General features: G+C 47.4%; 1 protein-coding gene across 2 annotated transcripts in view; it reads right to left on the bottom strand.

Moving 5' to 3' along the window:
- Window positions 1-806: 806 nt before the first annotated feature.
- The window catches only part of UBASH3B (ubiquitin associated and SH3 domain containing B), a 61,926-nt gene continuing 45,064 nt past the window's right edge, over window positions 807-17,668 (bottom strand). For both annotated transcript variants that reach the window (XM_068994792.1, XM_068994793.1), the window contains exons 6-14: window positions 16,079-16,287; window positions 13,041-13,176; window positions 12,058-12,178; window positions 11,143-11,265; window positions 8,272-8,364; window positions 7,779-7,923; window positions 7,053-7,159; window positions 6,025-6,134; window positions 807-4,936 (exon numbers count right to left, since the gene is read on the bottom strand). In XM_068994792.1, coding sequence (XP_068850893.1) covers window positions 4,799-4,936; window positions 6,025-6,134; window positions 7,053-7,159; window positions 7,779-7,923; window positions 8,272-8,364; window positions 11,143-11,265; window positions 12,058-12,178; window positions 13,041-13,176; window positions 16,079-16,287 — 1,182 coding nt within the window. In that variant the 3' untranslated portion in view covers window positions 807-4,798. The remainder of the gene's footprint in view (window positions 4,937-6,024; window positions 6,135-7,052; window positions 7,160-7,778; window positions 7,924-8,271; window positions 8,365-11,142; window positions 11,266-12,057; window positions 12,179-13,040; window positions 13,177-16,078; window positions 16,288-17,668) is intronic.

Genomic DNA, 17,668 nt, shown 5'->3' with positions numbered 1-17,668 from the left:
AGGGCAGAGCTTGCTGAGGCGCTTGGGGACATCAGCAGCTCCCAGGGGACAAAATTTGGGTTCCCCGTGTCCCCTTTGCAGGTCTGGTTATTCCAGTTTAGTGTCCCCCCCCCCCCCCCCCCCCCCCCCGGGGTGTGATAACCACGGACATCACATTTATCCAAGTCTATTTTATGATTTGTGATTTCCAAAAAAGAAGTTTTGGCAGATCCTCTTCTGGCCCTCCATTGCAGCTGCCCAAAATTCGGTGTGGACAACTCCTACCATCAAAATGAACTGAATTTAATAAGATAATTACGGTTTAAAACCCGTTTGCATTTGCAGGATGTGGGTTGGAGCAAAACGGACAAAATGGTTAATTATAAATCCATTGTTTTATTTGTGATTCATTTGGACTTGTTCCCATGAAACTTTCAGGTGCAGGGAAGGGCATCACTCAGTGGGCATTTGGTTGATAAAAGCTATGGTTTTATGCTCATCATTAATCAATTTTACTGGAAAACAGAGCTGTGGCTCACGAATTTAAAGCAGTTAGGTTGAAAGATAAAACTCTTGCTGGATTAAAAAAAATCCAGATTAAGAAAAATGTGTTGGAAAAGTCGGTTTGGTTGGAAAGTTGTGCCTTCAGGTCCACACAACCAAACCTGAGACTGGAATAACTCTGGGGAAAAACTGAATCCAGAGGGAAAACCCCATCCCCGAGCATGGAAAACCAGAGCCGAGAGAATTTTGTGCCATCTGCTGCCAACGTGAATGAATTTCAGCCTCAGAAAAGGAAAAATTCCACCACGCTCCAGAGGAAATCGGAAATAGGAAGGGTGCTTGGCATCTTTATTAAATCACCTACGAGATACTTTTGTCTGACTTCCGAGAATTCCATTTAATGTGAGAAGCAAATTAAAACGCAGTGGTTGTTTTAACAGTTGTTAGCACTTGAAACTGAGATTAAAAACAACCACCCACCCTCCCTGCCTGCCCCCACCCCCAAAATAAAAAAATACAGATGTCACAGGGAATTACAGCTATTTTTGGCAATACAATTATTGGGGGTTTTTTAACAGCAAACTTTTTTTTTTCCTCAAATAAATACAATCTGCTCACACTAAAAAAAACCCAACATAATAAACAGAATGATACAACAGGTTGAAAATGAAACAAACAAACAAAAAGGAGCCGTTGATGAGATCAGGTTGAAGAGATGTCACAGAGAGAAAGTTTGGAAAATACATTTTAATGGCAAATAACGAAGGAAGTGGCTATTTTCTGTTGTGGGTCATGAGGATTCCCTAGGGAATGCATTTGAGGAAGTGGGGAGCAGCAAGAAATGATTTAGAGCCTTTGCAGCCACTCGCAGCCACTGTTAATTGCATTTATTCTCTTCCTTGATCGCCATCCCAAGCTCATCTGCTCCCCCAGCCCTTCCATTTGTGACTGAAAAATCATTCCCTGTGTGCCTCTTTTTAAAGAAACGAACCCAAACCACAAACCAAAGCCATCATCTGGGGATAAAAATGATCACTTTCGTTAAATTCACTGGAATTTAAGAGCAGAAGGAGCTGCTCTCCGCCAGCTTCTGTCTGAAACTGTTCAGGCGGAGCGAAACGGGAAATAGCCATTTTTTTCTGAAGTTATTATGGTCTGGATCCTCATTTTGCATAAACAAGCAAGGCTCTGTTGATTTGGGTATAACGACAATTTAATTCTTTTCTTTTTCTAAGCCATAAATTGCAAATGATGAAAACGAAACATTAATTCTTGGCAGGTTTGCAGCTTTATTTCTTAATTATGGAGAGAGGGAAAAATCTGGGAAGTGCTGTTTGCCTCCTGGAGTAAAACTTGGGATGTGATGCAGCTCACAGTGAAGGAAAAGACTCTGGAGGGATCAGGTTTAATGTTCTGGGACAAAACACTGGAGTGACGTTAAATCCACATTAATGAGCAGCAACGGAGTGAAAGTGAAGCAGCAATTCCTTTGTACTCTTGACTTCTCAATTAGACATTTAAAAGGAATACCTTTTTTCTCCTTTTTTCCCCCCAAAAAGCCTTTTCAACATGAGACTGCTTAACACAAACCCCCCAAGAAAACTCAAAATGCTGAAGAAAATAAGATTTTTCTCCCTGTGATTCTTGACACCTAATTGGAGACAAGACTACAGTTGTCAAAATATTTCCCAAACATCAAAAAATATATATATATTTTTTAAAGAAGAGTATTTTAACATCTACCTCCTCAACCAGAACACTCTTTTCTCTATTACTATAGGCAAAGAGCAGCTACCACCACTCAAATTGTGCATTCAGGTTTTGCTCCCTCTCTGTTTCACGCTTCTAAAAAAACTCCTTTTAATGTCACAACTCCATCAGGATCTGAGCAGCCTCCACTCTTTCTACAGGCAATAAACATTAGAATATAACAACATTTATTGCCCCAATTTACACCTTGCTGGCATGAAACAGAAAATCTGGAGAATTCATACGCCTCAGGAACCAATTTTTTTTTTTTTTTTTTGGTGTGATTGTCAAATATTTCATTTTAAACTTTTGGCATGGAGGAAAACAAGCCAGAAAATGCTCTTCAGAATGTCCATACACAGTCAAAAATAGTTTAAATTACAACAAAAAAATTAACCTGACAGCAATAAAACCACACAGGAGCAGGTTTTTTTTTTCCTGCCCTGTCCTAAACTTCCTCCCTGACTTTTCAGTTCCATCCCTGCTATAATAATGCCTAAGGTGTGTTACACAGTCCTCAAGGTATAAATAACAGAATATTCCTATGGATTGTGGGAATATCCAGGATATTGCCCAGGATGGGCTCTCTGCTGACTGTAAATATGGACAGGATGTGCTGTGCCCTCCCTGGCGAGCTCCAAGTTGAGCTCAACCCCTTGGGACTGGTTTGATCCCGATGGTTTGGGAAGAGGGAATTGCAGTTTGTCACTCCTCCGTTGTTGTGGCAGCTTGGGGGAGGTGACACCAGCCCCGTGCAAGCGGAAAATCCACTCAAACACCACCCAAAACTTGACTTTTTAATGAATAATGAACATCAAATCTGGCCAGTGTTGACTCCTGTGCCTCTCACCCATTTCAAACGAGGGCATTCAGCACTTTGAGCAGAGGCAGAGCTGGGCAAGGAGGGCAGAAAGTCTCTCCTGCCACATCTGAGCGGGCCTGGGATGCTGTTTTTTATTATTTCGTGTTTTTAATTCATTGCCCAGAGCAGCTGGGGCTGCCCCATCCCTGGAAGTGTCCAAGGGCAACCTGGTCTGTGAGAAGTGTCCTTGTCCATGGGACTGGACAAGCTTTAAGGTCTTTTCCAACCCAAACCAGTCTGGGATGATCCCATTTCTGTGAATACTCAGACTTGTGGCCCAAACCAAGAAAGGAGAGAGCCTAAATCTCTTTCATCCCATTTAAACACATCTTTAAGTACCTGCTGACAGCAAGTCTGCCCTGCTGAAGTGTCTGCAGCAACTTTTTAACCCAGGACTGGTAATTTTAGATAATTCTAATCCTAAAAATCCCTGCTCTGATGGCACTTTATGTTATAAATACCCACTGTGGTGTATTTTGTGGTGCAGCTGGTTTGGGCATCCTGCAGGCTCCAGCACCAAGAGGATCCCCCTTATGATCCCAAACATTTTGGTTAGAGATGGAAACCCTCCTCTTCCACTTTTCCCCCAATCCCAACCCTTCCCCCAGTGGATAAATAGCATCTTAATAAGCCAAATGTTGTTCCTAAATTTAAGAGTGCTGGGTTTTTTTAGCTGCTTTGTCTTTATGACAGATGGCACTTGGGAATTAAGGGTAAGGAAGCAAAGCACTCCACGGAGGCTGAATTCCAACAGCTTTTCATTCCATCATTCCTGGAGCAACCTGCTGGCTGCAGAATCCCACAAAGGGACACAAAGCCACCTCTGGGCTAATGGCCAGCACAAAAATCCTGGTATGAAAGGGGAAAACCCCTTTTCCAAAGCCTTCTGAAGGGAATTCAAGTGGCACAAACCTTTTAGGCTGTGCCTGGGCACAAGGGTGGATGTCAATAATCAAGGTAAAGGAATAAAAACCCAAATCTGAACTTCCTAAATCCCTCAGGTTTGGTTGGAAAAGGCTTCCTTTATCTCCACTTCAAAGAAATTCCTCCCAGCTTTTGTTGTGCTGACTTTTGATGCTCCAACTTCACCTGGACCTGATGTGAAATTCGAATTTTCCTCTGATGCAGATCAACACCAACCAAAGCACAATATCCAACAACATTCTGAGCACTCCCAACTCTGTCTGCTCAGGCAGAGCAGAGGAATAACCTGGTGCTGCCTGCAGAGGCAATGCTGGACTCTCATTTCCAGCGTTGGGGACACACTTTATTTTCAAGGAAAGTGCTGAGGCTTTGGGGGCTGTGAGCAGAGCAAGCACGTGGTGCTGAACAAGCCTGCAGATGCTTTGCAAAAATAGCTGTGAGAAAACAGCCCCAGCATCCTGCCTGACCCAGGGCTCACTGTTCCTACCGTGGTGCAGTGAAAGTGTCACCAGAGCTCCCTTCAAGGTGGGGAAACCAACCCCGAGCTGACTCTGCGCTGTGCAAGAGCCTCAAGCTGGATTTTCATATTTTTTTCCCCCCTCAGATCAGCCCCTTTTGTTGAGAATGAGACTTTTTTATGGCTGTGGCTGTGTGAGATATGCTTGGAGTGACCCACTGGACAGATGATGAGGATTTTTCCCACTGTCAATAAAACACAAGGAAGAAGAGACATTCTCCAGCGCTTGGAAAGGCCATGGGTTGTCCTTGCTGGGCTTTTCCCTACTCCTGGAGCAGGGTTTCTCTCCAGTTAAAGCCTCCAGTTGGTCCATGTGTGAGAGGGAGGATGGGAGGGTCTGTGAGCTGCCAAACACCAGTGTCTCCCAGTTCTTCGCAGGAGCAAAACCCCAGGTAAGGAATCTGTGAGGAGAGAGATGGGAATCAAGGCAGGGAGCAAGGACTGAGCTGGGCAATCCCAAGGGATGTGGCCCTGCTGTGCTACTCAAGGGTTTCACCCTTTTTTCTCTCTTTCCCTCTCCCAAAGTCCATTTTCAGAAAGTGAGTGACCGACTGTGCACCACTGCTTGTGCAGAACACTGGGAAGAGGAGATTATACCCTTGGAATGCAGTCTGAAAATGTAGTTTTAAATGGAATGTGGCTTTGAACTGAACGTAGTTTCAAATGGAATGTAGTTTTTAAAATGGAATGTAGTTTTCAAAATGGAATGTAGTTTAAAAAAATGTAGTTTTAAATGGAATCTGGTTTTAAGTAGGGGCCAGATCAAACTAAATGTGGTCCCAAACCAGCACAGCTTTGGAGGGAAATGTGGATGTTCCTGCAGCTCAGGTGTCCCCACATGAGCCCTGAATATCTGAGAGAGCCTCTAAAAGGCTGGCAGAAAGCAGGAAAGGAGAGAAAGTATAAAAACCCATAATAATTTCCAGCTTTTGGATGGTTAACATCTCTTCAAATGAGAAGGGGAAGTGCTCTAGGGCTGAAGTGCCCTGCTCGCTGTGCTGAGGGGCTTTGGGGCACTCTGCACAGCCCCTGGTACCCACAAAGCACCAAACAATCCCTGCAAACCCATCCCAGGTGGGCACCTGACCCCAGAGAGCACCAAACAATCCCTGCAAACCCATCTTAGGTGGGCACCTGACCCCAGAGAGCACCAAGCAATCCCTGCAAACCCATCCCAGGTGGGCACCTGACCCCAGAGAGCACCAAACAATCCCTGCAAACCCATCCCAGGTGGGTACCTGACCCCAGAGAGCACCAAACAATCCCTGCAAACCCATCCCAGGTGGGTACCTGACCCCAGAGAGCACCAAACAATCCCTGCAAACCCATCTTAGGTGGGTACCAGACCCCACACTCTGTCCCAGCCTCTCAAACCCTTCTCCTTCACCCTCCTGACATGAGTAAAACTCACAACAAAGCCTGGTTCAGCAGATTGCAAATTGTTTTTCCTCTCTGCAAAGCCAGGGCTTTGCTCCTTGCTGGCAATTACCTTTCGGACCATCTGTACAAAATCCTTGGAGTTCTGAGGTGACAGCCCTTGGAGCTGGCAGGTACAGGCCTCCAGGGAGGATGCATGAGCCACTATCAGGATGTTATTTCCTGAAATAAAAGGAGAAACACAGGCTGAGGAGGGAGGCAAAGCCAGATTTAGGGGCTGGTGCTCAAGATCAAGCAGACATTTAAAGCACTTTATCATATAACAACACATGGTTAATGGGGAAAATGGGATTTGTTAACAGGTTTAGAGCGTTTCTTGGCTTTCAGGGTAATGGTTAAACTGCTCCTACTTGGTTTAAAAATGCTTCCTGGAGATACCAAGAATTCCAGCAAGGTTTCAGCAGTGTTGGGAAGCAGATGCTTTCTGCCTGTGCAGAAATGAATTCCTATGACAACAAACACTTTAATTTCTCTGGCTGGCTTTCCACAGTGGCAGCTTTACGTTGCCATTTCCATCCTCCTTTACAACCAATGCCCCACTGGGCTACTGAAGTCTGTGGGCAAAGCCTTAAAACCAAAGCTCAGAATGCAGAGGCAGGTCAGTGAAATGAAATCAGTGAAAACACCAGAATTTAGCAATTCTGAGAATGCTGTGAATGAAAGATAACAGCTGGGGATTTAAAAAAAATATTCAGTATTGTGTTTGGAGAAATGTTCTAAGGTCTTTATGGGGAATATAATTTGGAGGAGGAGCTCAGACAGGGGAAGGAAAATGCCCCATTTAATGCTGGGAACACATAGCAGAGGGCAAATAACTCATTTATGCCCTTGGGAAACAGCTGCCATTGGGTAGGGATCCCTAAAATAATTCTGCTATTTGACTTTATGGCCTTTTCTTGTAAGCTGAGTGTATCTAAACTCAGTTCTGATGCACACAGGGGTTCCCAGTGCTTCTGGGAGAGAGGATGAGAGATTCAGGTGTGGGAATTCATCCCCTAAAGAGGGAAAAACTGGTCAGGAATATTGGAATCCACATCCCAGCCTGCCTGGCTTGGTTTTCACCCCCTCTGCAGCACTCACCTTTGCCTTTACATTCACTGATGATTTCCTTTGTTACCTGGTAGCTTCTGCTTATGTAGGTATCATAAGACTCAGAAACCACCAACTTGCTGACAGGAATATGAGGTCTGTGAGCAGAAAAACACATCCAGTGAATGGTAAAAATAAAGAATTCTAAGTGCAAGGTCTGTGAGCAGAAAAACACGTCCAGGTTTGGGTTTTTTTTCCCTTTACCTTTTCCTTCTTTTTTCAAACTTTTAATGTTTCAACTGCTTGTTCCACCTGAGGGTTCTTAAACACAGGGGTGCAACAGGACAAGGGAAAGACCAGGATTTCAGGTGATACCTAAAAGCAGATAAGGCCTGACACAAAATGTCTGTCACCAAGGCCAAGGAGGTGGCACTCCTGTGTGTGCTAACTGAGCCCAAACTCTCAAGTTTTAGGAAAAGCATTAGAAATGCTTTGGGGGTTCCTTGGAAACACAAAAGATCCCAGGACAAGGAGTGCTGGAAAGAAAAGCTCCATGATCAGGAATGTGGCTGGAATTGCCAGGGATGAGGGAAATTTGGTTTATAACAAGCCGTTTTCAGGTCATGTTCAGCACAGCAGCCTCGAGCCTGCTCCAAGTTTATTTTGGGAGCCTCAGCAGCTCTTCCAGTCAGTGCCTAAACATCAAAACTCAGCAGAGTTTGGTGCTAAATCTTCAAATAGGCAACAGCAGACCCTCTCAGCCCCCTTTTGTGCTACCTGTAGGTTGTATCAACGCTTAGAGTAGCTGCAGCTAAATCCACAGGGGGTATCCAGGCTGGCAGAGTGCTCCCAGACACCCACTTGGTCCACTCAAACAAGCCTGGCTCTATCCGGATTTTCAGGTTGTTCTCCTGTTGCATACCTGGAAAAGAGGGAGAGGAGACCAGATATCAGTGGGAGTAGCTGGGGAGGAAGAAAGCAGCTTTAGTGCTTCAGTTTGATTGTTAATTTATTTATTTTCTATGGAAAATGAAGTACTGAGTGCATGTATTTAATATATGCCAGGGAATGTCAACCTCTGGCTGGCAGCTGGTGCAGTTAGAAAAGGATTCCTTATGGATTGTGCTAATATAAAATATAAAAATATATAAAATATAATTTCCCATGGAAATTATAGTTACCATCCACTTAGGCCCATGCTTATTATCAGTTGGTCAGTGTTTTATGCAGAAAGTGAGGAGAATTCAGCCTCTCCCTGGTGGGTTCTTACCTTTCAGGATATTGTGAGCTGTCTGGACACACCGCAGGGATGGGGAGCTGTAGATGTAGTCTACAATGGTATTTGTTTCTAGCAAGGCTTCACCTGCAAGAAAGTTTTGATCTTTGTGAATAAATGCAGGTAAATGGCATTGCAAGGAGCTGCTTCTCATAGGTCTGGCCAAAAAACACCCAGAAAAATTGTAAAGGTCTTGGATTTGATTAAATTTCATTTCATTTGTAAGCTGTAAATCAGATGATTCAACACAACTCAAAGCCAGCTTAATTCAACTGGCTGGATTCTCAGCTAGCATAAATCACCATTTCATTACACAGGTGGGAGATCACTGCAAACGAGATAAGGATCAACTCCACTGTCAGGGTTTTTAATATTCCTGCAGTGTCTCGGGGAACCAAAGGAGAGCAGGGATCTGCTCAGGCTTGTAGTGAGCAGCAGCCACATTTTTGTTCTGTTGGAAGAGCAGGACAAAGGAGGGGGAGCAAGGAGGGGACATTAACCCTGACAGTGGCTGTCACCATGGCAGGCTGACCTAGAAATCTCTTGGGAGAAGTGGGGTCATTTAGAAGGAGAGGGACATCTACCAGCCCTCTGTCACAGGGAAGCTGCTCACGGGCTCTGGTCATCACAGGAATTATGGCAGAAGCACCATCGAGGTCACACGGTGCCACCACAGCTGCAGCCGTGCCCTTGGACCCCTTGAATGCCACCAGCAAAGCGTGTCCTTGGAACCTTTTAATACCACACAAAGCCAGTCCTCAGACCCCTTTATTGGCACCAGCAAAGTGTGTCCTTGAACCCCTGAATGCCACCAGCAAAGTGTCCTCAGACCCCCTGAATGCCCCACAAAGTGTGTCCACAGACCCCTCTAATGCCACACAAAGTGTGTCCTCAGACCCCCTGAACGCCCCACAAAGTGTGGCCTTAGACCCCTTTAATGCCCCACAAAGTGTGTCCTTGGATCCCTTTATTGCCCCACAAAGTGTGTCCTCAGACCCCTTTAATGCCCCACAAAGTGTGTCCTTGGACCCCTGAATGCCCCAAAGTTTGTCCTCAGACCCCTTTAATGCCCCAGAAAATGTGTCCTTGGATCCCTTTATTGCCCCACAAAGTGTGTCCTTGGACCCCTTTAATGCCCCACAAAGTTTGTCCTCAGACCCCTTTAATGCCCCACAAAGTGTCCTCAGACCCCTTTAATGCCCCACAAAGTGTGTCCTTGGACCCCTGAATGCCCCACAAAGTGTGTCCTTGGATCCCTTTATTGCCCCACAAAGTGTGTCCTTGGATCCCTTTATTGCCCCACAAAGTGTGTCCTTGGACCCCTGAATGCCCCACAAAGTGTGGCCTTAGACCCCTGAATGCCCCACAAAGTGTCCTTGGATCCCTTTAATGCCCCACAAAGTGTGTCCTTGGACCCCTGAATGCCCCCCAAAGTGTCCTTGGATCCCTTTAATGCCCCACAAAGTGTGGCCTTGGACCCCTGAATGCCCCCCAAAGTGTCCTTGGACCCCTTTAATGCCCCACAAAGTGTGTCCTTAGACCCCTGAATGCCCCACAAAGTGTCCTTGGACCCCTTTAATGCCCCACAAAGTGTCCTCAGACCCCTTTAATGTCCCACAAAGTGTGTCCTTGGATCCCTTTATTGCCCCACAAAGTGTGTCCTTGGACCCCTGAATGCCCCCCAAAGTGTCCTTGGACCCCTTTAATGCCCCACAAAGTGTGTCCTTAGGCCCCTGAACGCCCCACAAAGTGTGGCCTTAGACCCCTTTAATGCCCCACAAAGTGTCCTTAGGCCCCTGAACGCCCCACAAAGTGTGGTGTGACACTCCCAGCTGTCCTTCCATCACGTGCAGATTGCAAACCCCGCTGCCATGTGGCCAGGAGTCTGAGCATCCTCCTCGTGCTGCTGCTGCTGCTGCTGCTGCTGCTGCTGCACAGTGATTTATTTGTCTTCAAAAAAGCCAGGATAATTTTAGCTGCCCTAGTTTGGATGTGACCAGCGAGGAGTGCTCGGAAGGATTTGAGCTGGAGAAAATGCTCAGTGCTGGAGCTCGTGTCTTTAAGGGGCTGGGCTCCCCTCATCATCACAGCTCTCAAGATGTGCTCTTTTCCTGGCAAAGGATTTTCTGTCTGTACACAAACCAACGGGCTCAGAAGTCAGGGACAAGGATGGGGAGGAGGGTGGGAGAACACTGGAAAAGATTTGGGCTGTGTTTATGACAATATAAAGCCAGGCAGACTGATAAACGTGTATTGGTGAGGCAAACTGGAGATGAAAAAAGCGCATTTTGCATGAGGTGCCAGTCCCACTGCTGCAGTTCTCCCCAGCATGGATAACAACAAAATCTTCCCAATGCACCCATCCTGCTGATGGCTCTGATTTCAGCCCATGTCCTACACGTCCTGCTTTGCCTTTTCCTCAGCTGCAGCAGCTGAAGGAAGTGAGCTGAAGGAGATTCCTTTGAAAGAGGGAAATTGCTGGGGAAGGTGAGGGGACTGCAAAGCTCCTTGAAACGTTTAAATCCCATTAGCTCAGGGCATCCAATCAATATTTTCCTGCCTTGCACTTTACCTTTCTCTGATGGAGGGTGTGGGAGGAAGACTGTGAAGCTTCCTTGGGCAAGCTCTTCGTGGAATCATGGAATAGTTTGGGTTGGAAAAAAAACCCAAAAACCCCACGGGGCAGCAACACCTTCCACTATCCCAGGTTACTCTAAATCCCATCCAGCCTGGTCTTGGACACTTCCAGGGATGAGCAACCCGTGCCAGGACCTCCCCACCCTCACAGGGAAGAATTCCTTCCCAAAATCCCACCCAAATCCCGCCTCCTTCAGCTCAAAGCTTTGCCTGCTGAGCAGCACTTACCCACGAGCCTGGCCTGGGTACAGCCCAGCACGGTGATGGGAGCATCTTTCTCGTAATCCCTGAAACCACCACTCCTCTGAGGTAAGTTGTGAGGCATATTCAGGTTACTGCGCATGTACCTTCCTGCAGGGAGAGGTGCCAAGCTGGAATTATCCCCTCAGACAGAGGCAGAAACATCACACCTGATTTTCCCCTCTCTCACCACCTCGGCTGTGCTTTGCAGCTCCTGCCTGGCTCGTGAACACTTTTTCCCCATGTAAATCCATCAGGAATCTCACAGAATTAAATCCAACGCCTTTCACCAGCTCCAAGTCAGCACAGGATGTTGTTAAGGTTTTAAAATGTTTCTTTAGAATCGATTCTCCCCAAGGCAAAGTCACTTCTCTCCCACAACAAATGTTACACTTTTACAGGGGGCTGGAAATGTCAGAGCTCTTCAGGCACAGTTTAGAAAGAAGGGAGTTGTGAAATCATCCTACAAGAAATTGGTGTTTTTGAACAGAAAAAAGACTTTTAGGACAAATTTCTGATCAGCTCTAAGGCCAACAGAGCCTGAAGTTATAATTTTTTCACTATAGTCTGGAACCCAAGCATAACACTGGGTTGAAAACACCAATTTATGCCCCCAAAACCACTCTGAGCAGTGTTATTTTCATTCAGGACTGAGAGCCAGCAGTGCAAAATATTTTCTTGATGGCAGCAAATATTTCCACTGAACACTGGCTACCAACATCATGCCTACTTTGCTCTTTGGTGATGTAACTGCAGAGTGTACCGCAATATTTTCCCAAATATTGGCAAATGGAGTATTTCCCCCCTGGATTACTTTCTGCCAGCACACAAAGCATCATTTTATGTAAAAAACCACAGCTTCCACCAGGCAGTGGCCGCTCCTAGGAAACCCCCCGGGCTCACCTTTGGCATCGAAGCACTGGGACAGCCAGTACTTCCCAAAAACCACATCCATCCTCTCCCCGTGCCTGCAGACGAACAGGCAGCGCTTCTGAGGGCCCGGCTGGCTGCTGATCCTCAGCGGCTGCAAGGGAAAGGACAGCAGCTCTGACCTTCAGCACAGACATCTGAGCAACCCACAGGAGCCAGCACCAGGCCCCTGCTGCGTTGCCCTTGTGCAAACGTCACAGGGAAGGCTGCAGGATTTATGACTTTTATGGATTTACGACTTTTATGGATTTACGGAGCTCTTCGGGTATTTAGCATCCTGGTAAGTTTATGCTGCTGTAAAGCTGCTGAAGGGGGCAGAGGATGGGGCCCTAAAGGAGGGGGAATGATGGCTTAGGTTTTAACTTTTATATTTTTTAAATTCTGTGCTGCTCAGTGTGTGACTCTGGAGTTTCTTGTAGCTGTTGATTTCTGCTCTCTCAAGCCAGGCAGACATAACAAAGCCTCTCTGGCCCTGCTTTCCAAGGACACCCAGACCGTCCTAGGCCCAAAAAGTGTAAACCAAAAGCCTCTGAGAGGGGGGCAAGCTGAGGGGAAATTACATCATTAACTGAAGCTTTAATTGGAGAATTAACCCTGCTATGCCAATGAACCAAACCTATAAAAGTGTGAAGAACTCGTGACCTGGGGTCCATCTCAGGGTCCATTTTTGAGAACAGCCTCTGGCTCCCCAGGGGCACCTTTGAAGGCCTTTCAAATAAATTCCTGCCTTTATTCCCTTACTCCTGTCTAGTCTCTGTTTTTAGGTGGCCTCTCAAGGCATCACTGCCACCCCATCCTCTGCTGAAGAGGCAGTTTGGGGACAGGGTTGATTGTGTCATTCAAAAACTTTGTAACTCGTGCTGCAGGGAGTGAAAAGAGCCCCGGGGATAAATTCTGGGGGGAAATCCATTCACTGGGAGCTTGTCCCTAATGATTTATGGCTGTGGGGTCCCTACCTGCACGTTCTGGCAGATGATGGTCAGTGGCCCTGCGTCCCCTGGCCCTTGGTCTTCCTGCTGCCTTCTCTCCAGAGCTCCATCAGCAAAGGCTTGAAGGGATGGGGAAGATGTGGTGTTCAGAATGGAGTAGGACCTGCCAAAAATAGACAAATATTGGCTTTGGGCATGCTTTGTGTGCTCAGGCTGCTCTCAGGACGTTTCTGTAGCCTCCAGGAGCCGGTGGTAATTACTGTTACGATGTTATTTCATTATTATTTGGGTTTTAGTGCTGCCCAGAGAGCAGCTTGCCAGGTGATGCTCACACGAGGAGGCAAATTCCATCTCCACAGGCTGTTTCCTTAGAAACAGGTTACAGAACAGCTCCCAAACTTTGGTCTGGGAAGCTCTCTCTGCCCTGGAATATTCTCATGCAAAATGCCAGGACCTTCCTGACGACCACAGGATGCTCACTAACATCACCTGGGCACCAGTCCATGTCACTGACCATGGGCTTGTGGTCCAAAGTTTTGGAATTAAAGGCTACAGGGAGTTTTCATTCACCTTTGTAGCACAAGCTGTGGCTTCAGCAGGAAGCTGGGGCCTCTCCCTGGGCATTTTTCAGGGTTCCTGTGCCCAGAACAGCTTCTACCCCCTGGGAGGGACCTAGCACACTCAGCCCTGTTGTTCCTGCATTATTCAGTGCTGCCTGTTCCCTTCCCCACCTCCTTGGGAATTTATTCCCCTCAGTGCTTCCTGTTAAGTGCAGCCAAAGGGATATTACAGACCCCATTCCCCCTCGAGGGCCTTGCCTAATGATGAATAAAGCTCTCACTCCCAGATCCTCAAGGACTTTGACCAAAACCCTGGGGACTAAACTGTGACAGGCAATTCCAGAAGCTGCAGCAACCCTCTGCTGACTCAGTTACCTCTGCTTAGTCATTAAAAAAAAAAAAGAACATTATCAGGTAATGGATGTGGTCATTTACTTTGACAGAAATAGTTGCCAGAGCTGGCACCTTTTCAATGCCTTAAACATGTCAGGAGTTGCTTCCTGATAGCACCCAGTTAGGAGAAAATCTCAGAGGGGTTTCACAGCTGTTAAAATAACCTCGAGTGCCTCTGCCAGAGGGACAAAAATAGGTCACCTGCATGATTTATATGATTTAAAGGAGAAAAAAACCCCACCGTGCTGTTGGTCCTGATCTGTTATCTGGTGGAATTAGGGTGCAGGGATGACACTGAGGTGCTGGATTATTCCTGAGTTCCCAACAAGGGCTGGCCCTGCCCCAAGGAATTGCTCCCCTCATTGCACAAATGCAGGTGGAGCACTGGAGTCAGCACAGACCCCTCCTCACTGACCCCAAAACTTCAGTATCTCAGTGTGAACAGAATCTCAATTCTTACTTAGGACCCATCTCTAGCTCAGTACAAAGTGAATTTCTTCCAGCTGTCAGCCCCTCCTCCCATTTCAGCCCTTTCCTGCCTTGCCCATATGACAATTTTTTAAGGACACTGGTCTGGAAAATAACAAGAAATTTTTTGTTACCCCACTTCCCTTTGCCCCCAGGAGCTGCCACTCAATTTCTGAGTCTTTCTTTCTTTCTAAGCCTTTTAATAAAGGCCACGAGTGCTTCACCATCTATTTATAGATGGCTGGACTTGCTGGGAATGATGCTGAGGCAAAGGCAAACTCTCTCAGAGTTTGCCTGGAGAAGAGCCACCAGCCTGTCTCCAGTGCTGCCTCCTTCCTGCTGCTGGAAAACAGAGACTGCCAGGCTGTTCCAGCTTAGTCATCTCCTAAGGACAGGTCATTGTTTGGAAGCTTTTCCCCATGGCTCGTGGTTCCTCTGCTCAGCAAACAGGGACTGAAGGCAGACAACAACCTCTGCTGTCTTCTGGGTGCTGCCTTGTCTTCCCTGCTCTGCCAGGGATGGATGAGGGGTGAATGAGAGATCTCTCTCTGTGCCTGCTGGCGTTCTGGGCTGGGGAGGGCTCAGGGCTGAGCTGGTTTCCAGAAGGGAGGAGGTGGTGGTGTCACATCTGGACATCAGAGCCGTGACTGCCCCGTGCCTGCTCTGTGTCTGTCCCTCACCACCTTGCTCATGTGAAGCCTGAAAATTCACAGCCAAGGAACAGCCTGGGGTGTCCCTTTTTGCTCTTTTGTTTCCTGCCTTTTGTTTAATTTGAGGAGGCTCAGTCTGCATTAAGTGCTGAGTTAGGTCAGTTCTGTCTGGCCTGTATCAGGGGTTACCAAATGCTTTTCTTTTCTGCTCAGAGCCCTTCCCACAGGGCAGGTTTGCCCACTGAAATGTGAAATACAGACAGTCTGTGTTTTGTTCCATGTCCCCATCCCTTCCCTGGGTATCTGACCTGCTGCCTGGTGTGATGGGACCAGATTTGTGTGATTTTATGGTGCTTGGAATGTGCCTCTCCCCCCTTTTTGTCACCTTTTCCTCTTCCATAGAAACAATTCCCTCTGCTCCAGGTTTGCCAAAGGTGTTTGGGCGCTTAGGTATCAAGCCACCCCTCAAACATAACTTTTTAAAATTGCTGTTTAACGAATTCCCACAAAAATCAAGAGGCATAACCTTATTCAAAAGGTGAGGGCTGCATTCTCACTGAAGCCAGTGGCAGGCTTCTAAAAATCTTGCTAAGAAATGTTGCTGATCCAAAGTCCTTTTCACCAGGGTGTCAGGCACAGAAGATGCCTCTTCCCAAATTAACGCTCAAATTTACACCTTTCTGATCCAGGCCCACCTCAGAGGTGCCTGCACAGCAGTGCCTACAGCAGCCATCTGCTCCAGCTCCATTAACCAGCAGCAGTCCTGGGAGTCATAAAGAGCTGCTGCAACATCTCAGCTAAAAAATCACCTTGTCCTCTAATCCCACGCTAAGGGAGAGCATCTGCTCCTCCTTGGCTGATGAGACCGGGCTCTGTGTGCCAGCTCCTTCCCCTCAGTGCCCTTCTAAGCAGCCCTCCTCGCTTCCCAGCTGAAATCCCAGCTGCTGAGCCCCTTTTCGCAGCCGTGGAAAGTGGGGTGAGCAGCTTTACCTACCCATGGAACACCCAGGTCCCACATTCATCTGCCTTGGTGATGTAGTTTTCAGGCAGCAGCCCCGAGCAGCCAGTTGCAAGGGAAATGCCGTAAATCCAGCCCTCACTTGTGCTGGTTTGCTCCACTGGAGACATGAAAATGAAATCCCCTGGGACCAGCTCCAGCTCGTCATCGTTCTGGGGGGTGTAGGGGTAGATCACCTGCAGAGTCTGGGGGAGAAAAAGCACAGAAGGGTTGTTAATGGAAGGGAATCTTTAACAGAGTGGGGCAGGAGCACTGCCAGCCTTTAACCTCAGCTCCTCTCCCAGTGCTTTATCCAGGAAAGCTTTCCTTCGGATTCCTGCCCCTTTTTTCTCTTGGAAAGCTTTTCTAGGCATTTAATTCTTCCCAGCTTGATTCCAGTCGTGTTTTTGGTAACCAGGAGGGCAAGGGGTGGATGATTTTTAAGAGCAAGCAAAGCCATGGCTGTGTGTTTAAATCCAAACACCCCATTAAGAATGGAACTGAGTTCTGGAATTCAGACAGCTCTGGTGGTCACTGACCATTCTTGATTTCCCTACTCATGTTTGATCTCAAAGAGCAGTTCTGTTTGCTGTTGCCTTTGAAGACAGAGCAGAGACATTACTGGGGGGCCTAAAAGATTTGACATGCTGCCCTCAGAGCTTGGAATTCATGGGAATGCACAGCAAAAAGCACAGGTGGTGAGAAATTCTGGGATGCGACCACACTGTTTTCTTTGTGTCTCCTGACATGAACAGGATTAAGTTAAAAGGTGGGGGCAAATCAGCGAGTGTGATTCTGTAATTCACTTGAGCACGAGGAACCCACATGGATCGAACAGCTGCAAGTAGCTTTCCTTGGAAGTGGCCACGGAAATCCTCCATTTAGGAGGAGAACTGACCTGTTCCCATCCCTGGACAAGCCTGACTTCTGCGGTGGCACCACGAAAGAGAAGCCACCATCTGCTGAGCAGCTCGGCTCTCCTGCTGGTGGCAGCCCTCACTAATCCTCCTGCACCATCTGTGGCATCTCCAAAGGAAGGTGGGAACCAGTCCCTGTCCCCTGATAGCTCAGGGCCAGACCCTTCACACGGGGCTGCAGTGAGATCTGCAAAGCTGGGGGCTGGTTTCCATCCCAGCTCCCCGTGCCATCAGTGGAGCTTCTGAGGGACACGGCTCTCTGGGTGGAAAGGAGGCTGTCACACGTGGCAGCACAGCCTGGGCTGGCTCAGAGAGCTCTCCAGGAGCTTTGGCATTTCTGGTGTATCCCGTGCTGGGCTAAAAGAGCTTTTTTCCAGCTTGGCCACAGATTTGGTGTGTTGGTCCTGGGCAATGAACTTTGGGGAGTTAATTGAGTTGGCCTCCTGAGCTTGAGCAGGCATTTTCTGGAGGTTCCCTCCTCCAGACATGATTCATCTCATCCTGAGATGGACATCTGAGATGTCTCATATTCTGGAGGTGCCTGTTTTTCCACCCCAGGCCTCAGACTGGCTCAGACATGAGGTCAAACTTTGGGATATTTCCAGTGATGATGGATCTCACATGTGGCTTCTCTATGCTCAATCTTCAAAAGGAAATTAATATTTTTTCT

This window comes from Aphelocoma coerulescens, chromosome 24 (assembly GCF_041296385.1).
Source record: "Aphelocoma coerulescens isolate FSJ_1873_10779 chromosome 24, UR_Acoe_1.0, whole genome shotgun sequence".
NCBI classification, from domain to species: Eukaryota; Metazoa; Chordata; class Aves; order Passeriformes; family Corvidae; genus Aphelocoma; species Aphelocoma coerulescens.
Note: the sequence above shows the minus strand (reverse complement) of the source record. Positions and strands in the feature narration are given on the sequence as shown.